At 37.8% G+C, this 27821-nt stretch overlaps 4 protein-coding genes and 1 long non-coding RNA gene across 10 annotated transcripts; 3 read left to right on the plus strand and 2 right to left on the minus strand.

Moving 5' to 3' along the window:
• Nucleotides 1-851: 851 nt before the first annotated feature.
• Nucleotides 852-2528, minus strand: LOC125474334 (protein DELETION OF SUV3 SUPPRESSOR 1(I)-like). 2 transcript variants are annotated; one of them, XM_048577872.1, is made up of 3 exons: nt 2341-2528; nt 2065-2176; nt 852-1214 (listed from the first exon to the last, which is right to left on the minus strand). In XM_048577872.1, the coding sequence occupies exons 2-3, from the start codon at nt 2156-2158 to the stop codon at nt 1081-1083; spliced, it is 228 nt and encodes a 75-aa protein (XP_048433829.1). In that variant the 5' UTR covers nt 2159-2176; nt 2341-2528; the 3' UTR covers nt 852-1080. The 2 variants fall into 2 exon arrangements, with proteins under 2 accessions (XP_048433829.1, XP_048433828.1); XM_048577871.1 differs by having other exon boundaries at nt 2309-2494.
• Nucleotides 2529-3566: 1038 nt separating this feature from the next.
• LOC108868435 (proline-rich receptor-like protein kinase PERK3) lies at nt 3567-5972 on the plus strand. The gene is made up of 8 exons (XM_048577634.1): nt 3567-4215; nt 4301-4339; nt 4433-4549; nt 4651-4767; nt 4863-5081; nt 5172-5287; nt 5370-5630; nt 5733-5972. The coding sequence occupies exons 1-8, from the start codon at nt 3567-3569 to the stop codon at nt 5970-5972; spliced, it is 1758 nt and encodes a 585-aa protein (XP_048433591.1).
• Nucleotides 5973-6653: 681 nt separating this feature from the next.
• Nucleotides 6654-10716, minus strand: LOC103964002 (cyclic nucleotide-gated ion channel 18). Its single transcript, XM_048577539.1, has 6 exons — nt 10028-10716; nt 9182-9394; nt 8759-9072; nt 8154-8265; nt 7766-8002; nt 6654-7637 (listed from the first exon to the last, which is right to left on the minus strand). The coding sequence occupies exons 1-6, from the start codon at nt 10502-10504 to the stop codon at nt 6849-6851; spliced, it is 2142 nt and encodes a 713-aa protein (XP_048433496.1). The 5' UTR covers nt 10505-10716; the 3' UTR covers nt 6654-6848.
• A 3789-nt stretch (nt 10717-14505) lies between these two features.
• On the plus strand, nt 14506-16669 carry LOC103936173. 3 transcript variants are annotated; one of them, XR_007255882.1, is made up of 5 exons: nt 14506-14733; nt 15160-15276; nt 15739-15847; nt 16105-16371; nt 16517-16669. It is a non-coding gene; the product is annotated as an uncharacterized LOC103936173 (long non-coding RNA). The 3 variants fall into 3 exon arrangements; XR_007255883.1 differs by having other exon boundaries at nt 14507-14733; nt 16178-16371; nt 16522-16669; XR_665592.3 differs by having other exon boundaries at nt 14508-14733; nt 16178-16371.
• Nucleotides 16670-20318: 3649 nt separating this feature from the next.
• Nucleotides 20319-25587, plus strand: LOC103963935 (potassium transporter 8). 3 transcript variants are annotated; one of them, XM_048577874.1, is made up of 9 exons: nt 20319-21035; nt 21142-21221; nt 21357-21631; nt 21746-21799; nt 23253-23513; nt 23596-23648; nt 23730-23853; nt 23935-24189; nt 24277-25587. In XM_048577874.1, exons 1-9 carry the CDS (start codon nt 20997-20999, stop codon nt 25326-25328), a joined length of 2193 nt encoding a protein of 730 aa, XP_048433831.1. In that variant the 5' UTR covers nt 20319-20996; the 3' UTR covers nt 25329-25587. The 3 variants fall into 3 exon arrangements, with proteins under 3 accessions (XP_048433831.1, XP_009375087.2, XP_048433832.1); XM_009376812.3 differs by having other exon boundaries at nt 20320-21035; nt 21142-21631; XM_048577875.1 differs by lacking the exons at nt 20319-21035; nt 21142-21221 and having other exon boundaries at nt 21511-21642.
• The last annotated feature ends 2234 nt before the right edge of the window (nt 25588-27821 follow it).

A 27821-nucleotide genomic window follows, 5' to 3' on the forward strand; every position in this document is an offset into this window, starting at 1 on the left:
GTTCTAATTTGGATTCGGAACTGGAGGAGCGCGAACGCCAAGTGATGGAAGAAGATGAACTAAGCCAACGGCTGAAGGGCTGGCTACTCGTGTCCAGCCCTTGGGCTACATGTAGCTTTGTTCTTGTAGCCCAAGGCCGTCTTTGGTTGGAGAATGGTTTTGTCAATTTTACGTCTAAACATAGCCCTTATGCTAAGTGCGCTATTATTATCATAAATTTTATCCTCCACTCCTTTGCCTCAGAAAATGTTACTAGTATTTTTTTAACAAACGATATACTAATTATGCTAAAATTCACCTAAAATAAGGGGGGGCGGAAAATTCAAACTTGGATACCGATGGTGGAGCGCGCACTGCATTACTAGTACTTCAAAATAGTAATCTTTTTTCCATTATTTATTTTAAATTCACCCGTGGACGACGAGTTTTTTTAATTTTTATAGTGCAAATAACAACTCGATACAAAATTGATTGGCATATTACGAACGTCGGGATGTGTTTGTAACTATTGAAAATGGGCGACAAGGTATTGTATGCCGAAAAAGGACAAATCGGGGAAGAAGGTCATAGCTATCGCATGGGTTCGAAGATTAGGGGGAAGATGGGAGGGCATTACAGAAAGAGACTGAGCAGACGAACAGTGAGATAGTCGACAGCGTAGATGAAGAAATCGAAGAGGAAGAAGGGGATCTGAAGCTGTAGAGATAGCCATGAAAGTGATGCATGCAGTTAGAAGCTTCGTCCTACAGCACGTTAGACGAAATTCCATTCGAAGCCTATAAATTTCTTAACTACTGACTCATACATAAACTTCAAAAGCAAGAAACTGACCACATTCAAAAACAGAATGATAATCGAGAGAACATAGTTACGTGGTGCTCCTCACTCTTCATGATTCCGAACATAATGAGTTACTGAAATCTTGCAAGTCGATTATCTTTAAACAACAACGGTAAATACTGCAGTTTTTGGTACTCTAATGAAAGGGCTTGGCTACCCACCAAATCACAGGCATACTAGGTTATACCGAATCACTACGATCATGAAGTTCATTAGGAAGGAAGCCAATGAGACATGAACTTAACTCTTCTCAGCGTTGCTCTCGAGTTCTGTCTTCAGCTGCAGAGAGAAATCATCGTTGACATCATCATCATCCCAATCATCCTCCCATTGTTGTGGTGTTGAATCTATCTCTTCTTCCTTCTCATCCCACTCTGCCCGCATAAACACAGGAACCAAGTCAATAACAAAAAGAAATTATAAAAATTTAAGATAATGCTTTATCCTATCAGTAACTAAGGGAGAAAACCCATTGTGTATATCCCGTTCAACTTAATAGTTTTCATAAACGCAAAGTTCATTAAAATGAAAAGGTGAAGCCTAAATGGAAGAATGTATTCCACCAAACACAATCTGTAGTCATAGTTTATAACTAAACACATCTTTGTATGACTTCATCGCGTTGTAACATCCAAGTTCAAACCTTGTTATTTCGCAAACCGCTGTTTCATATCCTGAAAATAATATCTACTGAAGGCTGCCTCAATTACAAAATACAAAACATAGATGCCGCCGCTGCATCCTAAAACGAAACCAAATATCCTGTTTAGCACAAAGAATCAATGCCATCTGTCTCAACAAGTAACCTCCTTAGCATCATCGCGGGGTGTTGGTGCTCTGATGCCAAAATCAATTTACAGGCTTGGATATTTCATACAACAATCGAAGATAACACAACACGAAATCAGGAGGTTCCTCTCGCACTTATTTCGCAATCATCATTATCTTCAAAGACCAGACTAGATGGACTGTATGCTAAGATAATGCTAGGATATACGAATTACACGCTCCTCACAACGAATCGGTTTCGCAAGTAAAAGTAGCAGGACGATCTTATAAGTTTAAAAATAATAGCAAGAAGTTAATCGAAACAAACCCACTTCAGTTTATCAATTCTATGAAGTAATTGGAAGCAATTACAGAACAAATAGCTGCATACCTACTAACTACTAAAAAATATATATAACTACAGATAATAAACAAAATTAGGGTTCCAAAAATTACCTTCATTGATGTTGAATTCCTCAAACTCGTCGTCGTCTTCGAACAAATCGATCTTGGGGTCTTCTTCCGATGCAACCTTCTGATCCTTCTCCATTTGACAGAGCTCACAAATCTGCAATCAATTAACCAATAACCAAGCTCAGATTCAGAACCAAATAATTGAACTTTATCAAGATGCAAACTTTTGAGTTAGATTATCGCAAAACCCTAAATTGAATTCACCGATCTCTTTCAGAACCCTTACCTAACGTGAGAGAGAGAGAGAGAGGGAATTACTAGTAACTGGTCAAGGGCGATCCAGGCTTCAGAGATTTCTTGTTCTTCTAACTCAAGGACTGATTTATTGGCTTGTGCTTTTACCTCTTTTTCTTTTTCTTTTTATATACCTTTCTCAAATATCTTTGATATTCTTCACATTGCTTTTCTGAAAAAATATGGTTTTAATCTTATGGAAAAAATTAATATTAGAAAAGTTTAGAGGAATTGGCCAATTACAAAATGAGAATTGAAAAGCTTTAACATTTGACAATGATGAAAATACAATCAGAACAACTAGTATATGTTGTCGATCTGATTTCTTATTTTTCGGTATTTAAGAGGAAACGTGCATTTATTTATTTATTTTTTACGTGTACATAAATTTGAAAAAAAAGTTAAGTAGTGAGATAATTCTCTCATCCATATATTAGTAAACGCATAAAATTCAAGAATTAAAATAATTTCAATTCTTATTTCTTATTTACTTAGAGATGGAAAAAATCCCCACATATAAGTGTAACTGTGATCGAGTGGATATGGTATGGCAACCCCGCACCGTGGGAATCTGTAATAAAATATCTAGGCAGATCTGAATATCGGCAACAAAATAGAAATTTGTAAGTCATACTTAACACATTTGGTTAAAAATCTGTAAGTCGTCCGTAACGCACGTGATTCAAAAAAACTTCTTGCGAACGCATCAGCAGGTGCATAAAGGCTAGTAGTAGATAATGGCAATGATAAGCGCTGATTTGAAGACTTCTTATAGACAATGAGAAATTAAACTTTAGATTTGAGGACTTAAAAGTTGAAAATCCTACCATAAACTTGCTGCTAATCACAGTGACAGGATGAAAAAAGGCCTTTTCCCTTGTGTCCAAAGAGAAGCACTTTTTTTCACCACCAGTAACTGTCACTAACTGTCACAACGGCCGTCAGTTTCCGTCTGCCTTGTACGCTTCAGAAGTTTTCATCAACACAGAGAGACAGAGCCAAAAACACAGAATGAATCAAACAGCGACGTTTTCCATCGTTAAACTACCCGCCAAATATCTCGAGTTCAATTCAGCTTTGCTTGCATTGGACTTTAGGCCGGCAGCAAAACCCTCCAAATATTCCTCTTTTGATTCGTACAAGCGATGCATCCAAACTCTTTCAACTGTCTTCACATTAGACCTCATCTCTCTCTCTCTCTCTCTCTCTCTCTCTCTCTCTCTCTCTCATCGTTTCCCTCTGGTCCGAAAATGGCGAAACAAGTTTTTGTTTATGCTACAATCTTCATACTGATCACCACCGCTGGCTTTGCTGCTGCTATGCCTTCTGAGTCCAACTGCAGCCTTCATTTTGATTTGGGATCATCCCCGTCTCCAAATTCAACTTGCGAAGAAGGGGACTGGGGAGGGTTTCTGCACAAAGACTGCTGCGCATCAGCGTTCAATGACTACCTCTACGCGTTGGGGCAGCGCGCGAATCAAACAGGGTTGATATACCTCGACTCTGCCGAGCAGGGGGTTTGCTTGGCTTCCATGAAAAATTTGCAGAAGGATGTTTTCGGCTGTGGGATTGAGAAGTTGACAAGTGGTGCCGGTGGCTGCTCTGACTTCTCTGTCGCTGAAGTTAGGAATAGATTGGGCGACAAGTTGAAAGGTTTGGAGAGGAAGTGTGGATTCCCGTTTTCTGATGGAAAAAAGGGGCAGATGTGCGGTTCTTGTGTGAAGAGTTGGGAAGACATAGGACCATTGCGTTCATCGTCCTGGGATGCAGAATCTTTGGAATCTCAAACTAATGTTTGCAGGTTCGCAGTGCTGGTGTCGTATACAAGCATTAAACTTGAAGATAAAGGGCATCTTCTTGCAGTTTATAGTTGCCTTGGGTCACAAGAAGGCTTCTCTGGTATGTAGCCTGATAAAACTTCTCACAATGCGCGTGTATTGATTCATTAAAAGTTGTTTGTACATGATGTTTTTCTCCTTGGCAGATGATCAACCGCCGAAGGGTCACAGGAAATTCAGTAAAGGTAAGGCTTCCTCCATCACCGAATCAATACTCACATTTTCAATACTGAAAACCAGGTTCTTTCACTAACAATTACGATACTTGATGGAACTAGGTTTATGGATTATGATTGGAGGAGGCGTCGTGGTTGCCTTTGTTTTTGTAGTACTAGCTGCCTGCATTTTGTCCAAGAAACGTACCAAATCAACTCCACCACCACCCAAAAAAGCCGGTATGCCAGACACTAATTCATTCACAGCTACATCAACACCAAATCTAAGCTGCAATTAGCATATGGTGCATACTAATTAAGCCTGATTTGTACGTAAACAGCAGCATTTAAGGAAGCAATCTTCGAGGACTCAGGCTGTCCAAAAATTCCTATCAAGGAAGTCTATTCTGCTACAGACAATCTAAGCCCAACAAATTTCATCGGCGAAGGAACTGCTGGTAAGAATCTAAATAAAAGATGATGTAAAACCAACATAGATATCGTATAATCTGATGATTTATAATTTATATATATTTTGTTCATAATATAACAGGAAAGGTGTATAAAGGCGTACTATCAAACAATCAGCGTGTAGCAGTTAAGCACACTATCAATGACGGAAATGTGGAGACATTTGCCAGAGAAGTTACAAGCTTATCGCACATCAGACACCCGAACCTTGTTACTTTGCTAGGTTATTGTGCAAACGAAGATGAGTGCTTCCTTGTCTATGAGCTTTGTCCCAACGGAAACCTCTCAGAATGGATTTTCGGTATTCTTTTGCCTTGACACGAAATTTTTTAGCTTTTCAAACTAAAGGTTTTGTGGAGGTTAATAAATTAATGTGGTAACTAAACAACAGGGAAAGATAGGAACCTGTCCTGGATCCACAGGCTTGAGATTGCAATTGATAGCGCTCGAGGTCTATCGTTCCTCCACACGTATCCAGAAGGCTGCATCGTCCATCGCGATATCAAGGTATGAGGATCCAACTGAACAGTGTCACCCTAAATGAATGAGAAAGTTGGACTCTCTAAGATGGTATTTTTTCTTGTTGCAGCCAACAAACATTCTCCTTGGGGAGAATTTTGAAGCAAAGCTATCAGACTTTGGACTCTCCAAGATTATTGAGCTGGGAGAAACCTATGTCAGTTCAGAAGTGAGAGGAACTTTCGGGTACGTTGATCCTGACTATCGGAACAACAACCACGTAAATTCATCAGGAGATGTCTACAGCTTTGGAATCGTACTTCTGCAGATCCTATCGGGGAAGAAAGTTATCAACATGAATCTGAACACTCCAATGCCATTAAATAAACAGGTCAGAAAATCACCATTTCCTCCCACAATCTTTTTTTTTCTCTTTCAAATTGATTACATAAGTTTTCCGGCATTGATTCAATCTGTTCTTTCTACTTGCTAGGCAAAGGTCCTCAACCGAGATGGCAGCATCAATGAATTTGCCGATCCTAAACTTGATGGGGAATACTCAGAAGAAGCGTTTAATCTGACGCTTCAGCTGGCTCTCTCATGCACAGCACTCAAACAACAAAGACCGTCAATGCAGCAAATTGTTGTGAGATTACAGGAGGCGCATGACATATCAACGCATGCAAAGGCCTCTACTCCTGAAGATTCACCAGATGCTAGCTTCTCGTATTGACAGTTTAAATTCCCGAAACAGAAATAGAAACAGAAACAGAAACTATTAACTTATAAATTGTTATGAGAATGCTTTTTTTAGTGTTCATAGTTCAATTTTACTCTCGTAACAATATGTCAATACTATTAGCAGAATACAAATGCATTTGTGATTCTGCATCAAATTCGCGTGTGGACGTGTGCGTGAGTTTAAAACCAGCATTCTAAATGCAGGCGTTGGTAAACTAAAATGACAAAATTTGGAATTATGAAATAGTAGAAGTTCATAGAACTTACAGATGTACAAGTATTTCCATGCTCAACTGTACAACGTGGATACGGAAATTCAGAGGTACTACGAAATTATGATCGAACTTGCTAGTCTCTTTCCGGAGTAGTAGGCAGCATCCTTCACCTGCAAATAGTTACTGAAGCTGTAAATTCGCAGTCCTCTAGCGCGCACTCATCCAGTGTGTTCGTAAAAGCCAAATGTTTTGCACTTTCGAGCATGAAAGATCCCATTGTGGTTAACCTGCACCTTCTGCATAATGCGTTACAACCTTGATGGATTTCCGAATATTAAGTCCAAAATGGCCACAAGCAAGAGCGTCACAGCACGCTTGTATCGCAATTTAGGTTGAAAATTAATTTTAGCTACTAAATTCAAATACCATAAGCTAGAATCTTGGAGAACAGTAGTTAATACATTTAATCTATTACAGGTCATTATACCGATATATAAGAGCGAATAATTTAACATTATAGAACTAGAAAACTGATGGTCATTGCTAATCTAACTGCAGTATAAATTTACGTCATTGTAACAAATTTTTGTTCCTAACTATTCTTTCGTTAGATCGTTTTCCTGTTCCCTGATCATTCATTTTCGTATATTGTCTCAATCTGCAGAGAAATCAGGTTCATCTGGCTTTAACAACCGAGGCATGTCCAAACTGGGAGAAGCAGCTTCAACCACCTGCGCTTTCTGTGCAATTCCGCGTTTTGTATTTGCAGCAAACTTGGAAGCGAGAAATGTGACCCCAAGATGTTGGCCTTGGCCTGAATTGCTTGCAGTCTCTCCTGATCTCTCACCACTCGCATCACCCTCATAATTTCCACCTGCTTGTTCTTCGTCATAGTAGTAGTAACCGTCTTCCTCTTGGCCTGGATTTTGCATATAGTAGAAGCTCTCCTGCATAGCCAAGTCCCTAGTCATCTTTCGCTTCTTAAACCTTCTCCAAGCGGCTTGGATAAAGCAAGCACCCCATGTCCTCCATTGGTGGGAATAGTACCTAAAGGCATGCTGTAGTTTCTTGCTGTGAAGGCGTTTGAATTGCCCAGCAACAAATTTAAGGTCCTCCGCTCGAAGTGCAAAAGCTTCAACTTCGGTAAGAGCTCTAACTGTCCGCGTGGATGAAGGCAAGTTGAGACTAGAGCTTGGCATCAAGGCCCATGTCAGCAGTTCCTCGCCGCAGAAGTCCCCAGGTCCAAGAGCGATGGAGTTAAAGAACCCGGACCTCCCTCCATTGGTTGTGGAGCTCTCGAGTTTCCCTCGAATGATAAACAGCATCTCATTTACTGGATCACCCTCTTGAACTATATGCGTGCCTTGGATACTCAAGGATGAGACAAGACGTTCGCATATGGCATCGAGAAGCTGATCATCCATTTGTGAAAAAAAAGGAACCTGAAAAATAACAGAATCGGATTTATCAAAGTAGAAATACCTCCATTTGCGAAAATTCAACTGCTTTAGTTGCATACATAATCCATTGATCCACTGATAGGGTTTTGGGTTTCATGACAGAGACTTACACGACGAACAAGCGAAAGGCATAAGTGCCGCTGGATTTCATGGCAGAGGTCTAAAGGTAATGACCGCAATATGGATTCTTCATCAACTCCTCGTGTGGCAAACCATTTGTACTGCATAAATCTACGAACACGTTCGCGCAAATCCTCAGGTAACTGCCGATGCCTCATCCACTCCTCAGTATCTTTTAGCTTAATCCTCCATTCTTCGAATTTTATCGACATTGATTGCAGATAAGTCTGAAACAAGGGAAAAGCAAGTATCAGTTAGACAGCATCAGTATTTGCAAACACTTTTCATCAAATCGCAGTCGATCTATATAACTGCAACCCTGACACGATCAACATACAACTACATAAATAGTACTGGTGCTGAAAGGTCATACAATACCTGCATGTTGCCAATCAATAATGAGAACAGAATTAGACCAGTGAGACATAGTGTAATGGAAAACATTATCTCCCAAAAGTACGTGCTCGTCTTCAGAGTCTGCCCATATGAACTACAAAGAGAAAGGACCGTATCAGGACTAACAACGGTAGAGTACATGAAAATACTATCTTAAAACGCTTGAAGTCCGGCATTCATCGATTCTTTCTTGACAAGAATAACCGAAAAAGAGAAAAGGTTTCTCCAAAGATCACGAGTGTGTGTGTGTGTTGTCAATAGTTATTATGTAGGTGCATCATTCATGTGTGCACGACTATATGTATGTGTTCCTAAAGCAATTAATCATGATCAACTAGATCGATGGAACTCGATGTATATCTTACGTATCTGTATATTTATTTCTAAGGCCAATTATAGAGCATTGGTTGAGAAAATCATTTGTCAAACTATTTCCAGGAATACAGATTTCAAAATCGATTCAGTAATCGAACATGGTCAGAAGTGAATACAGATGCAGCTTAGATTTCTCCACAGAAAACAAATGGACAGCAAAGATTCGCGTAACATAGCAGTTACAGAGTTATAACATTTAAGTAGAATGATACCTTAAGTTTCTTAAACCCCACCACAAACAATACAGATACTTTGGATAGAAGTCCTTTGTAGTAGCAACATCACTCTTGAAAGCATCCCCAAAAATTCCGAACTTAAATTTGGCTTTCTCATTATTTGCATCACAACTTTTAACGACTTCGGTGACGTTGACCCAGTACTTCCGTTCTGGTAGTTCTGTACTACTACAATCCAGAAAACTTGTGAGGCAAGAAACAATCCTTTTCGAGTTCTCCTCTTTACAATAGGATTTCCAGCAAGAGAACTGCCGCCCTATGGAAGATATATACCAGACAGATCCAACTATCTATAGCAGCAAAGGGAATTAGTGTTGAATTAACTTAACCAAAGTAATTAGCTGCATTGATGAGTTTATCAGAAGTAAACAATTAATGGATGATTGCTTTGTTGCTTACATGGCCGGCTAGAACAAAGAGGAGGAGATTGTATGCAGCTCCTGCCCACGCAGTCTTTGCTACAACACCGGTTGTCTTTATGATACGTTGATTCAACGGGAAGATGAGGAAGATCCGAGGAATGTACTGAATCAAAACGAACAGTGCCAGAGTGTTGTTGGCATGATCAGCTCTCGAATTCCTCGTTGCTGGAATCACCAACCAGATTACAAGCTGCGCAACAAGTCAAGCAAAGCAAACTTTTGTTTACAAAACCTCAAAAGCAATACTCTACTACGCTTTCTGGAGAATCATTCCAAACTAATTTATCGGTGTCAACTAGAAACACGATTCTTGCAAGCAATCAAAGGGAATCACAAATTAAAATTGCCCATGTTTGGTGGCTACGATTGGATAGGATATCGAGAGGCTATGTTGAAGTACCTCTCCTGTGGCTTCTCATTAATGAATCCCATTTCTAAGAAGGCCAGAATCACTAAGCACCTCTCTCATATGCTTCTCCGTAAATCACTTTAGAAATCGCTAAATTGATTTTATGGAGAAACAACCCTCACGTGTTTAAAGTGCAGAATCAACTCCTAAACGAGCCCTAACTTCCGAAATTTGGCTAGAATTCGATCATATTAGACGAATCACTAAAATGAAGCCAACTTCCATATTTTGTCCAATTATCCATTTCTTTCGTAACCAATTCATCATCTACTTCAACTTGTACAAAATTGGGAAGCTTGGCTCCGTTACTTCCTTCAACATACTTTGAATCTAGCGAGTTATTCAATTCAATACAATGACATGAAACGTATTACAAATTAATTACTTAATCAAATCAAAGTTTGAATGCCATGCCTGGGGGACCGGAAGGGTGGCGGCAAGATCGACAATGAAGTCGGACTTCAAGTAGCGGATGGCAATCAGGTGGGGGTCCATGACGAGGTCACCGCGGCCGAAAACCCTAGTGCTGGGATTGACATAGGCGGTGCGGAACTTGATGATCATGTGGAGGAGGTAGAAGAGGTCGGTGAGCGTGCGGAAGCAGGTGACGACGACGGCGAGCTGGTTGTCGGTGGTCAAGCAAGCTGTGTCGCCGACCCAAGGCAGGTAGAAATAGAGAGGGTCGACGAAGAGGGCCAGAATGCATATGACGAGGAAGATGTGGTTCCAATGCGCTACGATATCGCTGTCGGGGTCGAGGATTTGGTGGTTCCATAGGATTGTGAGCGGGTTCTGTTCGTCGGGCACGGCGGAGGTGGAGACGTCGGCGGAGTTAGGGTCGGTGTAGAGGGGGCGGAATTTAGCGGCCGGCGTGGGGATTATTCTATTCATCTTCCATGGTGGACTCCGGGTTTAAACTCGGATTCCGCGGTGTGGAACCTCGTGGTACTGATCTCCACGCCCACACGCACACGAAGATCGAAAATTGTTTGCGAAAACTTAAGAGAGAATTTCTGAAATTCAAATTTTCATAACCTTGATCAATTGATGATGTGATTTGATGGAGTGTTGAGAGAGAGAGAGAGAGAGAGAGAGAGAGAGAGAGAGAGAGAGAAGGATGGAGAAATCCGTACAATGGCGTGGGGGTGAGAGGGTGGGAGAGAGAAGGGACGCAAATTGGGAAGAAAGGGTTTCGTTATTTTTAGACCGTTGAGATTTTCGCGGGAAACGGGAGAAAAAGCGTGGACTTCGGTTTCACGTTTACGTCCACTCTTTCAAATAGTTTAAGCTAGTGTTTGCGTTTTGCTCTCTTTCTCTTTGCAAAAGTTCGTGATATTCTGGGTTTCAAAAAAAAAAAAAAAAAAAGTTCGTGATATTCACATACTCTTTTTTTTTTGAAACATTTTTTTTTCAATTTTCGGTATCGGATTGAATTAATCGAAAAAGATCAAAGGACAGTATCATCCATGCAAAAATGAGATTTTCGCGGCAAAGTTTACAATTTATAGTCAGTGTTGGCATTAACTAGAGTTTGTATTAGCATCACACACTCACACACTCAATCGTAGTGAGTGAATTATTAGGCTGAGGACTTGATTAACAAACAAATATAAGGTAATGGACATGAACTAGCTTTTAGTATAATAATACTTATTTTTTCAATGTTGAAAGAGGCGCATTTTTAGAATTGAGTTATAGATTGATCAGGGACTTAAATATCCACCTATAAACTAAATAAAGCTTGCGGTATCTGTATTATTGTCGTTGCTACTAAGTGGTAAGCCATTTTTTGTTCCTCACATACCTGCCATTACTTCTTTCCTCACCAGGAAAAAAAAACATACTAAACCATAGATGACAAAGATGATCAAATAAAATAGCATAGTGTAAATAACAATTCGCTTCAATTCTTATTATTGAGTCATTAACAATTTGGGTTTGGATTATTTGTCATTGTGTCATGACATATAGATTGAGAAATATCAAAGCCCACTTTGACAAATTTCGATAATATCTATATTTTTTCTTGCTTTTATAGAAATATAAGCATTTTTGTTGTTGTTGCAAATAAGAATTCTGAACCCTTAAACTCAAACTCCTACCGATCACGACATCATTTCCACATACCCTTACTAGTGTGCTGACCCAAGCGGGTTATGAAAGCTAAGAATTACAAAGCAAAACTGGAAATTTCGATAAAAATGAAATAAAAATTGGCAACTAGCTGTGTGAACTGAATTTGTAGTTGCACAGATTTAGAAGTTCCATGAAAAGCAATCAACAATTACTTGAGAAAATGGGCACCTTCAATTGACCATACAATCGCATGCAGACATTATTTGGGGCCTATTGTTCCACTGGCTTGCCTCGCTAGGAAACCCTACCTAGCTGTGTCGAGAATAGTTAGTGGATAAAGTTGTGTTTCTGGCACATTGAAAATTTTCTCTAGCTTAACTACACAGACAAAAAAAGAGACGCAACTTTGTAGGGCATTCTTCAACGTTATGTTTCTTTCTCGTTAAACAAATTAATTTTGTAATTAGAAAGAAAAAACAAGTCTTCAAACAGTAGGGACTGGCCTGCCATGAAAACTCTTTGGTTGCTGTCATATGAAACGAGTGATAACACATCCCGACAGTCCAAACAAGCAAAATAAAAAATCAAGAGTCAATACAAATTTTCAGAAACAATATTCTTGTGGAGGATAACACCCTTTCATAATTTTTTTATAAAGAAAGAAAAAAAAATAGTGTTTATTAGGGAAAAAAAAATATTATGCATTAATTAGGGAAAAAAATATTATGCATTAATTAGAATAAAACTTTCTCAAGTATTGGCCGGCTTGCTGGATATGAGTCATATGACAGTCGTTTACCTGCTGTAATTAGAGTAAATAATATACTAATATAAGATTTAAGTAACTCTTTTTTATTTTTCCTAGAAAACAAGAAGAAGCATTGCAAATGAATATTAGACATGAGAGAACAGTAATATTTTCAACACCTGGGCACATGTATGAGACGGAGGGTGGGCAAAAGCAGTAGAGAAAGACTTAAGAATACTGGGAAAGAAACCTTAAGAAAAGATATGAAGTATATTAGAGCTAAAGAAAGACTTGGCTCAAAACTAAGTGTAGTGGTATTTTAGAATTCATACAGCCGACCCCACTTAGTAGAATAAAATTGGTTGTTCTTGTTGTTTTATTTGTGGATATCCCTCTAGTACTCCTTTTCCCAAGAAGAAGGAGATCTAATTAAAGCTTTGGATCACATCCATGTTGTTCCACAAATTATGCAGTAACCCCACTAAAAATTGTAAATCCTCTACTCCATGTTTGAAATTAAAGAAGAAAAAAAAATCATGTATAATTTGGATTTGTTTTTGGTCAAAATAATACTTTCGATTTTTTAATTTTGATCAAACAAGTAATAATTTGGATTTGGTGATGCAATCTTGAGCTGCTGAGCTGAGAGCTGACCTGTAGGTGTAAGAAGCAGCATAAAACCCGGATTTTCTGGCCTCGGGTGATGGTTTGTACTTAATTATATTGTATATATATTTGCATGAATCTCCACCGATTATATATATAACATTATTTTACTATCTATAACAATGGCCCGCAAGTTCTCCACTGTTGCATCGATCTGCAGATCCTTTAGTGGAGATTCTCCAGCGTTTTTACGCGTCACTTTGTTTTGACATTGCTAATTCAACGCTTCCTCTATCAGCTTTAAGTAATATAGATCTAGATGATCTACCTCTTACCATGAGAAGAGATAGAGATGATCTTGGTTTATGTTATTAAAAGTGATATATGCTTCAGCGAGCAATGTGTTTATACATTTGAGTGCATAAAAATTTTAAAAATTTAATTTTAAGAGCATAGGGTTAAAAAAATAACAAAATAATCCATGTAAGAATTTATGTAGAAATAACGCAGTGAAAACAATAAAAATAATATGAGATCTTGGTATGAGTAGAACCTTATAATACTCCTGCAAAATACTAATTTTGAAATGAAAATAAATTAAATGTAACTAGTCGGCCCATATATAAAGTAGTGCAAAGTCTTGGCCGTCTTGCCGTTCTCTTAAAATCTATGTACTATTATTAACAGAACTTTTTTTGTCAACTTTTTTTTTATTTTTTATTTTGTCCTTACTTTTGATATATCCTATTGATTAAAAAAGGAGGTAAAATAGTAATTTTGTACCTTTTGACAAAATGACAAGCATATTCCTATTTTTCCTATTTTACCTTCTTTCTTTCTTTTTTTTTTTTTAGAAAATGACAATCATATACTTATTTTTCCAATTTTACCCTCACTTTTGATACATAATATTTACATAAGGAGGACAAAATAGGGAAGAAAAAGAGAAAAAAGTTGACAAGGTGGCTTCTCTCACTACAAAAAAAAAGGGCTTTGGATACAAAATTAAGGGCACAAATATTTATTTTGTGGGTATAGAACAAATTTTACACACAAAAAATTGTATTTGTTTCCTCTTCTATAAGGGCACCAACTAATGTGCTCATTCTCTACAAAGTTGGCACAAATAATTTTCTCTCTCAACTTTTTCAAAACAATGGATTCAAATATATTTATTATATTACTTCAAAAGACACAATTAATTTTTTTTATTATTTTTTTCTAAGACTTATGACTCACACCTTACTTTCTCTCCCTCTCTTTAATCCACCGACACCCTTAACCAATCCACACCCCATTCTCTCTCTCTCTCTCTCTCTCTGTCTCCCTCCTTCCCTTAACCCACCCACCACACACTCTCTCTCCCCTCCTTAACCCACCCACACCCACTTCTCTCTTCCATCCGTACCCCATTCTCTCTCTCTCTCTCTCTCTGTCTCCCTCCTTCCCTTAACCCACCCACCACAGACTCTCTCTCCCCTCCTTAACCCACCCACACCCACTTCTCTCTTCCATCCGTTTCTCTCTTTACCAAATGGATTACTTTGGTCTCACACATATATATTAATCCTTAATCCTCAGTCTTCACTTCGTGAATTCGTCCCCTGAATCGCGATTCCACCCACAGTCCACACCACCTTGCCCGAATCGAGCTCTCAGTCTTAGTCCTCACTCCTCCTCACTCCACAAGGTAAGAATATCATGCAATAAACTCAACCAAAGCTCATGGATATTGTTTTATTTTGAATCTGGTTAGTGATTTTGAATATGGGTTATGAATCAGAGCTTTTGAAAACGGTCTCTGAATTAGGGATTTTGGATTAGGGTCTCTCTATACCTCTCTCTCTCTCTCTCTCTCACTCCTCTCATATCTGGGTTTTTCCTTTGTTTTTTTTTTCTTTGAAAAACACCAACACCACCCATGCATCATATTTGAGTTCGTGTTTTTTCGTTTCGAGTTTATATCTTATGAGATCTGACATGTATATTTTGTATCTCGCCTTGTTGCTTATGGATTTGAGTTTTGAAATTATTTTACATTTTTTTTTCATACTTGCCCGTTGCATGCAATTTTGGATATGAATATGATGGATTTTTGGTTATTTCATACTGTGAGGTTTCTCGGTGACTGGTTTGGTCGACCCGATCCAACTCATATTGGAGCAGTTTAGAGCCTTGTTCACTCTGTCTCTGCAACCTCAAAGGCCCTGGCCTTGTCACGCCCCCATTGCCGGTTCGTATTCTTTATTTGTATGGAAGAATTTCATATCTATTATTATATTTACGGAGCCATGTTGCTTAGAATTTTAGGATTTTGGATCTTCAATTTTTGGAAAAGCGTAAGTTTTTTTTTATTGATTTATTAGGAGTTGTCTTGATTCCACCCCTCCCCCAATAATTATTTATTCGTTTTTTGACTTTTCTTTTATGGTGTGGTAGCATTGAAAGAAGAGGATTTAGTAATTGGATCTAGGTAGAGATGAAATCAGAAGTGAAATACAAAAAAATGTATTCAAATGTGAAGTTCTTAAGGTGCTAATGTTTAATCATGTTAGTACAAGTTTCATCATGGAAAATGTAATATCGTTATACTGTCTATGCTAACTTAAACAAATATTTACCAGGTATGTGATTAAACTAAGCAACTCACTTTGACCATAAATAATATACATACTTATATATTTCTATGATTCAGGTGAGTCAGGTGACCATGAGCTGAATGTATTATCTCCAACCCAAAAATTGCTTTTACAACCCGAAGTGAGGAATTTGAATCTTTGAGATGGCAGATCTGGAACTTGTAGGTATTGATTTTAATTAACTCTGTTTAGGTATAATTTTGGACTGATTGTGTTTTGAATTGACTATATTTGTGTTGGCTTCTGATGAATATAGTAGTCTATGTTAGCTGAGTGAGTCTTTTCTCACTGGCATCAAGCTAGAGATTATGTCGGTCTTCAACAGTTTTTGGCCATGGTCGCTGTTAATAGCATTAATTCCATTTGGTCAATTTCTATGGTTTGTTACAAAATGTACCCTGGTCTTTGTGTTTGAATACTAGAATCAAAATGAAGATGATAATATTTCTGCACCAAATCTGAACCTTGAGCAATTAGCCATGTAATCTTATGCAGAGTGTGATGAGTCTGAACAATGTAGTAATGTAGAGTCAGTTGTTATGGAGGGTGGACTTATTTTTGATGAGGAATATTTGTATACTTTCCTCATCCATTGTTGGTTGTTCTGGAGGGTGGAGTTGTTATATAAGAATCATCTTAAAGCAAGTGGTGGAAAGACCCTTGAAGCAAATAAGAGTCCTCCCACAAAGGTATTCCCTTCTTACCTTCTTTATCCCTTCATTTTCTTTGCTCCTGTAAAGTGTGTGGTTTTTCTTTTTCTTTGCATTTGTTATTCATGACTTCTGTGAGAGTCCATATACTGCATGTCATCTGATTAATTCGTTTATGGAGCAGCAAAGATTTGATGAGGTGCAAGGCCTGCTGGGAAGATGCATCTATCCAAAAATGTTTGCTTTCAAGTTTTTTTTTCTTCTTTGGGTATTAGAGAGAAAATATGTAACACAACAATATATGTTTGTGAGATTCATAAAGTGAAAGTTGGTTTCATGGTTGTAGGCATTCTTCATTTCGTGAAAATTTAAATTTTTGCATTTCCTCAATTTAGATTCAATTTTGATTTTTTTTTATTAATTAATTCATGTTGGCACAATTACAATATAAGTGCCAACATAGCTGGAAAAGCTGATTTGAAAAGTTGTCAGAACGGGGCACAAATGGGCCATTATTTGTGCTGGCCTCTCTGGCACAAACACCCCTATTGTGCCCTTTTAGAAATGGTGACGCCCATAGAGGGCACAGACATAGAGATAGTAGCTGCACTGTTGCTATTGGTCTATGAGCACAATTGTCAGTGCTTTTTGGCCTCAAAGGGCACAGATAATTTATTGTGTGCAATGCTCATTTTTCTTGTAGTGTCTTAATAATAATATAGAAAAAAAAATGCACTTATTAAAAGAAATTGTTCACACACACAAAGTGTGTGCTCTATGCTAGTACATATTATGAATTCAGATCGAACACTTGCCCTAATTAACTTCATAATCCTGAAAGCCTAATTTTTTTTTCACTCATGCATATGTCATCTATAATCTGGTCCGTTGGTTGTTCTTTATAAAGAAAATACTATTTTCACGAGCATGTGTCTACTGTGTGCAATTGAATACCATGGGGAATTTGATAAAAATAGTAAGAACAACAGCTGGATATTATTTTGGGGCAACTGAAGTGATAAGTGAAAGAGTTGATCGGTCACTCAAGGTAATGGGATTAAACTATTTGACGTCAAATATCTCTACTTGGATGCGAAAAATCCCAAAGTTGATGCAACAGGAAACAAAAAGTTGTGACCACTCGAAAAAGAAAGTTAATAATAAAGTGACAGAAAGTTGGATGAAAAATGTTAAGAGAATTCTTTTAAAAGTGATATTGTTAATGGACTTTCTAATGATACTTTATAATTTAACGTCAATTATTGTGTCTACATTATAAAATATTATGTAAAAAACATAAAGTGACGAGTTTAAGAGAGCACAATTTTGAAAGAGTGACTTTAGTATTTCTCAAGTTGGATTTGCACTTAGCTTTTAGCTAGCCCTACTCGATCTCTCTTTCCTCTTTGGCCTCTACTGCTTCAATCTTAATCAATCTTAATACGTGCACAATTCTCTTCACTCCTCCTCCACATTCAGCTAGCATGATGTGAATGCCCGCCTTCCTTCACAATCATGCACCTCTGTCTCATTTTTTTATACATAATTATTATATGGGAATCATTTATCGTAAGCAGATTATCTGCTTATGAATCGTATCTTGTTCCTATTAAGAATATTAATGGAACAATAAGTTTATAGTTTATTTTTATTTTTATTTTTATTTTTTTGAGATACAGGCCTCTAATGATCAATTTTTTTTAGTATGTAATCGATTTAATTATGATTTTTTCAACAACTGAGACTTGATTTTTGATAATTTGCCAAGTTCTCTTTTGTTTTTTTAATTCCAGAGATAATTTAATTTAACCTAAACTATGATAAAAGGGATTCGAACTTAGGTTGATGTACAACTACATTGTCTTAACCAACTTGGTTACATCCATATATGCACTTCGGGAGTTAGTTTTTTTTAGTTGTCTATATGATGTCGATGATGAACGTCCACTTGCTTAAAATTATAAGTAGGTAAAGGTTTTTCTGCATGTATATGTGTAAAAGCACTAAAAAGTATTCCATGGGCTCCCCGACCTAATTTGAGCACTTCCAGTTTCATGTAAGCAAGAAGAACAAAGCATTTAGGGCATTGGGAAGGATGGGGTCCATCCATGCATCACGCATGTAAGTGCTGCATTTTCACCAAATTATCTGGTCGGATTTGGACCTGTTTTGGGGACCTTTTTCTTTGTCACAATTTTTGTGTGAGAGAGTAGTTCACTCAAATATGATTTGATTGGTTGGAGTTAAATTTACTTACAGAACTCAAATTCCAAGTTGTTTTTTTTTTCTCTCATCTTCTCTTTGTCCGTTCCTTGCATCACAAGAAGTTGAAAATTCTTTTATAATATCAGTAGAGGATGTATCCCGTTCTTGCAGGATTGCTTAGACAATAAGGAAAATTTGCTTTATGGTAATAAATGCTTATATTTAGGTTATAGAAGGATGATATTTGAGGTAAAACAAGAGGAACCACAATTGACTATAAAATTAGAGAAAATCGATTAAAGTGGTCAAGGGGTAGAGGAAAATCTGGAAATAGATTTTAAGAAAAGATATGGAGTATTTAAAGCTAACTACGCAAAATCGAGGGCAGCGACTTTATAGGACTCATACAACTGACTCTACATAGTGAGATAAAGCTTTGCTTCTGTTGTTGTGGTTGCTTATTTAGGTTCTGGAAGCAACTAAACTATTAGGGCTGCTTAACATATTTTTCTCTGGTCTAACCTCTGTAGTCACTAGTATCTTAATGCGACTTCACTTTAGATAGTGAAAGATATAAGAACCTTGGCTAGGAAAACTAAGACCTATGCAATCGCCCGGTTGTGTTCGCTCGATGATTAGGCAGATCTCTCCATCACTTAGCCTGAAATAATCCGGTTGCATTCAGAGTTTCTCCCTGCAAATGGTCAGTCAAACTTCATTGTCTTTCAACAGCACACCATTTGAACTTATTCTTTCAAATATTATGGATTGAGACATAAAGAAAAAGCTAGCTGGCTTAAAACGTACTTAATCTTTTTTTTTATCAAATAAAACATACTTATCAACTTATATATTAAGAGTAGGTAAGAGATTCTTGGCTAACCCAAGAATATTTCTTCTTCTAATTAGACCGTTAATCATGTATTTTTATTTTTATTTGTGTGTCGCTTATTACGTGAATACGTATTTATATAAATTATATTTTTATCGTAATAAGAAATATAAAAGAGAAATGTATAATGCTCATGTGCTAGAGTGTAGGTGGTGGTAGGCTACTAGTCTAATTAGAGAGCAATCATGAGTTTCCAAAACATAACAATTTATTGTTTGTGTGATGCTAGAAAGATAATTATTTCAAATTATATTTTGTAGATCACATAATGTGGCAACTGTACAAATATAATTCAACCATCAACCGCCACATCATGTGATTTACAAAATATAGGTCGCCCTATCATTTTTATTGTTGTTGAAAAGATGATAATGAATTAGGCGAGTAGAGCTACGCATAAGACTCTGGACTAGAATAATATAAACTTTACTCTCTAAACTTGCACAAGGTTGAAAGAAAGAACCAACCAAGAACCCATGATTAGTTATCAACCACACGTAGGCTACTTCATTCCTACTCATATCGACTAGAAATGACTAACTCTCTGATAGAACGTTCCCGTCGTCCTAGCATTTTCCTTATTGTCTAATTAGTTTGTCAATTTACAAAATAAATGACCATCATTTTCCTCTAATAACACCAAAAAACACTATAACCGCAGAGCACACCCATTTCACTACATTATATCTTTGTAAAATCCCGTGGACACTAGTGAACAACAAAACAAAAAGAGTTTGCCCTTTTAGTCCTTAACTTATTATATTATTTAAATTACACTTTTCCCCATCAAACACCATGAAACTGCAAAAATGCCACTCTGGATAGTTGCCCTGGGTTCCGGATAAAGACCAATGATTCATTGACAAGTGAGGAGCTTGCAGTCTCGCAGTTGATGGGTTGCAGTTTCATTGCTGTGTCAGATTATAACTGTAATTATAACTATATATATATATATATATATCTATATATGGTGGGTTACGGAGATGAGTGTGAATTGTTAAGAAAATTGCAGTGAGTGCATGCTTGTTTACAGAGCACTACTTCCCCCCACTCCCAGTGTTCTATTCTCTCTCAGACACAGCCAACTAGCCAAGTGGAGAGGATAACCTACTCAGAAAGATTCCACATCTCCATCTCTCTAGAACAAACAACTTTTTAGCTGAAAGAGAGAACCAAACTCAAACCTACCATTTGTTTTCACAAAAAATAAAGAAGTTAAAGACGAATTTTCTCTCTCCTCCACTCTCTCCTCTCTCTCTCTCTCTCTCTCTCTCTCTCTCTCTCTCTCTCTCTCTCTCTCTCTTCATATTCTATTCTGCAGCTACAATCCCTAGTTCCCAACCACCCTACCATTCTCTATACTTTCTGGTATTTTGGTTTGTTCTTATCTTTATTTGTTTGCATTGGTTGGTCTAAAACTAGTACTAGTAGCACAAGAAAAATAAATAAAAATCCAATCTTTGCTATTTTTTCTGTCCAATTTCTTGTTTTTCTCGACTTGGTTGAACTGGGTTTTCTTTATTTTCCTTGAAAAAATGGATTGTGTATAGTTTCTAGACTGCCAGTCATGGATCTGGAGGGGGTGAGCCGCAGCCATCCAATCAAGGTAATACATGCGGCCGAGTGTTGTCAGTGTGAGTGTTTCACTACCCCAATTCAAATTCTCAGCTTTTCTGATAAGTGCTTCTTGTGCTTCTGCTTAATTGTTGCAGAAAGATTCATGGAAGACGCTGTTAACTCTGGCTTACCAGAGCCTGGGAGTAGTATATGGAGATTTAAGCACTTCTCCTCTGTATGTTTACAAAAGCACTTTTGCAGAAGATATTCACCACTCAGAAACCAATGAGGAGATTTTTGGGGTTCTCTCGTTTGTTTTCTGGACATTGACGCTGATTCCATTAGTGAAATATGTGTTTATTGTGCTTAGAGCCGACGACAATGGCGAAGGTGGAACTTTTGCTCTGTATTCTCTGCTTTCCCGGCACGCCAGGGTGAGCTCCTTGCCCAATTGCCAGCTGGCAGATGAGGAGCTATCGGAGTACACCAAAGATGGGGTTGTTCCGGCGGCCAACAGTGCTTTCGGGTCGAGTTTGAAATCGACATTGGAGAAGCATAAGGTGCTGAAAAAGGTGCTGCTTGTTCTGGCTTTGATTGGAACTTGTATGGTTATTGGTGATGGGGTGCTCACACCAGCAATTTCTGGTACTTTTGAGATTATATATATCATCATCAATATCATGCTATTGGTTTTTTGGGTTTGAAACTTGTGGAAATTGGGATTTTGAGTGATTAGAATTTGCTTATTTGTGGATGCAGTGTTTTCCGCTGTTTCGGGGCTGGAGCTCTCCATGTCGAAAGAGCAGCATCGATGTAAGCTCTTCGCTGCCGGAGCTTTTAATCTGATCCTGCAAATCAATTACATTGTTTTAGGAGAATATTGAGTTAAGGATTTTGGTTATGTGGTTGATGTTCTCTGCATTCTTGATCATCTAGATAGAATATAACTTTCCAATTCTAATTTAGGAGCTAATAGAAATGTTGGATACTAAAATACGCACAGCGGAAACATGACTTCATGATCAGTACAGAATTATTTAGATATTTTTGAGTAGTTAATCAGGATTAAGACTGCTAACACGCCAAAGAGAAATCTAAAAATTGAAGCTGCTTAGTGATATCTTTGCATCTATTCCGAATATATCTGCAAAGAGACTTCTAGCAGATGCAAATCATGTTTTGGTATCAAAATCTTAGTTTTTGCAGATGCTAATCCAAAGTCATGGATGTTCTAAATTTCAGAAGCTTTCTCTTGGTTTCTATTGCGCAGACGCGGAGTAAGTGACAAGGCAGGCAATACCAAAATTTCGGATAAATGAAAACATTATGGCGGTGACCCTACAAAAAATTAAGACAAATTAGCCTGCTTTAAGTAAAGTTAAATCACCACCAAGCTAATAAAAATTGATTAGTGGAACACCTGGTTAGTTTTTCTCTGTTCTTTTTTCTGTCGACATTTGATTAAACTTGTTTGTAGAAAACTAAAGGCGAAACAAGTGGCTGAAAAAACAAAGTTTAAATTTCATGAGAGTAAAAGGTCTTGTCTTTTATAAAGTAACATTTAGCTACAAGATGAAGAAGAAAGGTGATTAATTTAGGATAAGACTGATTAGTATAGATAAAGTTAAAAGAGCGACCTAGAGCAGACACTGCATCGCTTTCATTGCTTTGAATCTGATTGGCAATATGGCCATAGTTAAACTTGTCGATAAGATTATGAATTATGACCTGTGTCCTAATCACTAATCAGCCTCTGATCAGACGTACATAATCATGACTTTGGTATCGAGCCTTGACCCGCTTGCTGCTGATTAAAACATTTTATCAACCTGAATGAAGTCACCATCTCATCAGTCTATTTTCAAAGTGCTTATACTGTTCTAGTTAGATCTTCGCCTTATATCGGTCACACTGTATATTTGTGTGTGTGTGTGTTTTTTTTTTCACAATTAGTATCGTTTAACCTCTTTTGTCGATGATCCTGCCAACTTTAATTTTCTTGTACTTGCTAACAGAAAATTTTCGGTTGGATCTCGTTTTAAGCATATGCATGTTAAGATATAATACAATTAGAATATACTATTCTCGTCGTTTTTCCTGCTTAATATGTTGCTTTATACACGTTCCTACCATGACGGTTGGCAATCCAGATAGTTTGCCTATATCTTTGATGAATTACGTGCAAGTTATGCCATGGTTTCTTACCTGAACTCAATAAATTGGTTATGAACTTATTGTAATTCCTCATAATGTGTGGTTTCTGCAGATGTTGAAGTCCCGGTTGCTTGTGTCATACTCGTATTTCTGTTTGCCCTTCAACATTACGGGACCCACAGAGTAGGGTTCTTGTTTGCACCAATTGTGATCACATGGCTTTTGTGCATCAGTTCCATTGGTGTATACAACATCTTCCATTGGAATCCCGATGTTTATCAAGCACTCTCTCCGTACTACATGTACAAATTTTTGAAGAAGACCCGAAAGGGAGGTTGGATGTCCTTGGGCGGTATACTATTGTGTATGACAGGTACGAGAGTCTGTATAGTAAACCTTCTTTTCATGGATGCTTAGTTTACCTTCTCTGACATTATCTTGTTTATCTTTTGAAGGCTCCGAAGCTATGTTTGCTGATCTCGGACACTTTTCACAGACGTCAATCAAGGTATCCGGACTGAATGGACTATATTTGGTTGATTGGAGATTTTCCATTGTACTAAGTAGCCCGTTGCATTTTATGTTGCAGATTGCTTTCACCTTTGTGGTTTACCCGTCGCTGATTCTAGCATATATGGGACAAGCTGCATACCTTTCTAGGCATCATATCGTAGCAAGTGATTATCGGATTGGCTTCTATGAATCAGTTCCTGGTATGTGTCTACCAAACTTGCAGCAGTTATTAACTTGTAAACTGTACGACTGAGCTAATTAGAGTTCTCTCCTTGTCTCAGAGAAAATAAGATGGCCAGTTTTGGCAATAGCCATACTCGCTGCGGTGGTGGGAAGTCAAGCCATCATAACTGGAACTTTCTCGATAATCAAACAATGTTCTGCTTTGGGTTGCTTTCCAAGGGTCAAAATTATCCACACGTCTTCGAAAATACATGGTCAAATTTACATCCCCGAGATTAACTGGACTTTGATGTTGCTATGCTTGGCTGTTACCATTGGTTTTAGAGACACAAAATCCATGGGAAACGCATCAGGTACCATCCACATCAACCTTAACTTTTTGGTGCGTGCGTGTGCGTGTTAGCTTTTGTATAATGTATTTCTGTCTTACCTTCATATAGGTTTGGCCGTCATAACTGTCATGCTGGTAACTACCTGCCTTATGTCTCTAGTCATAGTCTTGTGCTGGCACAAAAGCCTCTTCTGGGCAGTTTGCTTTATATTATTCTTCGGCTCCCTTGAGGCACTCTACTTCTCAGCATCGCTCATAAAGTTTCGTGAAGGGGCTTGGGTCCCGGTTGCTCTTTCATTCATCTTCTTAATGGTTATGTATGTTTGGCACTACGGCACCTTCAAGAAGTACGAGTTTGATGTCCAAAATAAAGTCTCCATCAACTGGCTCCTCAGTTTAGGTCCTACTCTAGGGATTGTTCGAGTCCGGGGAATTGGCCTTATACACACTGAGCTCGTCTCTGGGATCCCCGCTATTTTCTCTCACTTTGTTACAAACCTCCCTGCTTTCCATCAGGTTGTAGTTTTCCTCTGCATCAAATCCGTCCCAGTCCCACATGTCAGACCCGAGGAAAGATTCTTAGTGGGAAGAGTTGGTCCAAAGGAATACCGGTTATACAGATGCATAGCACGCTATGGTTACCGTGATGTTCACAAGGATGACGTGGAATTCGAAAGGGATCTGGTTTGCAGTATTGCAGAGTTCATTCGGTCAGAGAGACCAGAATGCAATCTCAGTCCAGAACAGTTGGAAGACAGTGAGAAAATGACAGTTGTTGGAACTTCATCATCAAACTTAGATGGCATAAGAATGTCTGTAGACGAGGCAGATTTTTCCGAAATAGCAAGCACCTCGGAGTTGCAGGAGATAAGGCCTACAGAAAAGGCAAAGAAGAGAGTGAGGTTTGTTGTTCCAGAAACCCCACAAATCGATAGGGAAGCAGTAGAGGAGCTGCAGGAACTGATGGAAGCAAGGGAGGCAGGAATGGCATTTATATTAGGCCACTCATACGTGAAGGCGAAGAGAGGTTCAAGTTTTATGAAGAAAATAGTGATCAATTTCGGGTACGATTTCTTGAGGAGGAATTTTCGAGGGCCGAGCTATGCTTTGAGCATTCCTCATGCATCTACTCTAGAGGTTGGGATGGTCTACCACGTATAATTCTGCGTATACGGTACAACTTGTACGCAAATGTACTCTACATCATGGCATTTTATGCTGCCCCTTGCACTGTAAAAACTTGTAGAGCTCTTGGGCAATGCAAAGTGCTTCTGATGGTGCTGAGCATGCTTCCTCAGTAAATATATGCTAACATCAATAAGAGAGTTGGGCCAAGTTTTGGGCTTGTTATTTGGGTTCAGTTTGTAAAGCTTCTAGCACATTATTCTTGATCAAATCAACATTTTTTTTATTCGGGTGATATTCTGATATAATTTAAACTGGTAAGGTGGATTCGAACTTAGGTATGAAAGGAGTACGCTGCTGTAATCAATTTTTCTACATTTATGTTTGCGATTCGTGAATTTAATAAAATACATGAAGTACTTGGAGCTCATAGAAGAATTGAGGCAAAATTAAGCGCAATAACGTTTTAAGATTTATACAGTCGATTCTATTTAATAGAATAAAATTTTATTGAGGTTCTACGACTGCGTTTCATCGTTTCATCTAAAGTGATGAACTACTTCCATGATTATATAGTAGAAAGATCGAATTGCAAAAATAAATGTGATAACGATGGGAATGGGAGTCGGTGCTAATTCACGTGGACGAGTCATGATTGTTGAAAGCCCTACTCCAAAAGAAACCTCATAGGACACGAGAGAGACTTATCTATACCGAAATGCCATAAGTGATATTTAAAATCAATTTAAATTGTCATCGTGTTTTAATTTAGGAAATTGGTATTAACATTCCAAAGATCTCTTTTAGCACTCCAAGTTTTCTATAATTAGAAAAAAAAATACACTTGTGAAGAGTGTAGAATGAGATTTTTAGAGTGCTAATAACAATTCTCTTTAATTTATTCACATAATAATATGTGATTGAGTTTGGGTTACCGTTATAGTGACATTCCGTTTCTCTTGCAGGAATGCTTTTGTTGACTATTGAAGGAAAAACAAAGATTCAGAGAGAATTAAAAACATTCCTAAGATCACGAGAGACCCCTTTAGTTTGTTAGCATATGACCAATGAGATCTAATAAGCACGTGATGAGAGGTGATGAGGGTTAAGAAACCAAAAAGCAGGCCCATGAAATATAATTCTCAGCTACCATATGGCTCATCATGTATTAAGTTCCAACGGTTTAGATTAATAGTTTCAACTTATTAAAACCAAAATAAAATCCAAACATGTAAATTCGAAATATATAGCTTTAGTATTAGAATATTGAGCAAATTAAAAAATGATACTTTTTTACACAATTGTATAAATTTGACTACCTAAACTAGGAAATACAAACAGTGTAATTTCTTATTTTCTGACTGCCACGTGCAATATCGTATAACACGAGCAGTTCCTTCGAACCCTATAGACTGACATATGGAGCTTGAAGCTAGCTAGCACCACTTCATTTGTGTGCATGGAATATTAATGGCCGACGCCGGGGCTTGGACCAGAATTCTTGACTCCCCAGAGGGAAAGAACATCAGAAAAATAGTTAACAACACCGCCTCCGCTCGGACTGGCGGTCTTCCTTGGATTGTGATGCTCCCGGTGGCTGTGGGGGTGACGATGAATCTGGTGATGAACGTGAGAACCATGCTCGTGAAGAGGACGGGCTTCGACGGTGGCAAAGAGCAAAACAAAGCTCACCAGAAGTAGGGCAACAACGAAACGTTGGCGTGTGATGATTTCTCTGGCCATGATTCCTGGAGAATATTGGAGTCACTGGGTTCTAATGAGTTGAATGATTTTGCTTGGAGTTATAAAATTGTGTTAAGTAGGGCTTGGTATTTATAGAGAGAAATATGGTAAGCTTGTTTTGTTTGACTAAAAAAATGTATGAAAATAATATAGTTTGAATTTGAGTGCCCGTTCAAACGCGTAAGAGAACTGGTTTCATGTGAGGAAGCATGAACGAAATTGAAACCCTAATGGAGAAAGATTCAAAGTTTGAAGAGGAAATTAAATAAAAAAAATAGGACTGGATAACTAGCTGGGTGTAGTATAATTTGAATGCTTGTACCCAGTAATTCAGTCGTGCAAGTTTATCTAGGTATGATTAATATTTTCTCTTAAGCCATCATGGCCTAAATTTGTTTGAAATATGTATGCACACAGAATAGTATTTGATTTAGTGCTAGCTTCATGCATGCATTAAATATTTTGACTTGTTACAGATTCAACTCTCACTAGTTAATTAATTTCAAGTAGATAATTAATTAGTTCTGGTTAAGGACTAGTTAAGCGATTGATGGGTGATGAAGCCTTGGTCAAGCGAGGTTATGGTGTTTGAAATTTGTTCACTAATCTTGTAAAGTTACTTTAAGCACGCTCTAAGCCTCTCACGTTAGTAGGCCATCCTTACCAGTGGGTTAGCAAACAAAGGACTTAGTTAAACGCTCCAATACGTCGTTGATTAATATTAGGGTTCATGCTGTATCTATGCGACTTCATGTTCATTCAAACATGTTCTAGATAATCATTACA

The sequence above is a fragment of a genome, unplaced genomic scaffold (genome assembly GCF_019419815.1).
Source record: "Pyrus x bretschneideri cultivar Hongxiangsu unplaced genomic scaffold, Pyrus_bretschneideri_v1 Contig12, whole genome shotgun sequence".
In the NCBI taxonomy this organism is placed as follows: Eukaryota; Viridiplantae; Streptophyta; class Magnoliopsida; order Rosales; family Rosaceae; genus Pyrus; species Pyrus x bretschneideri.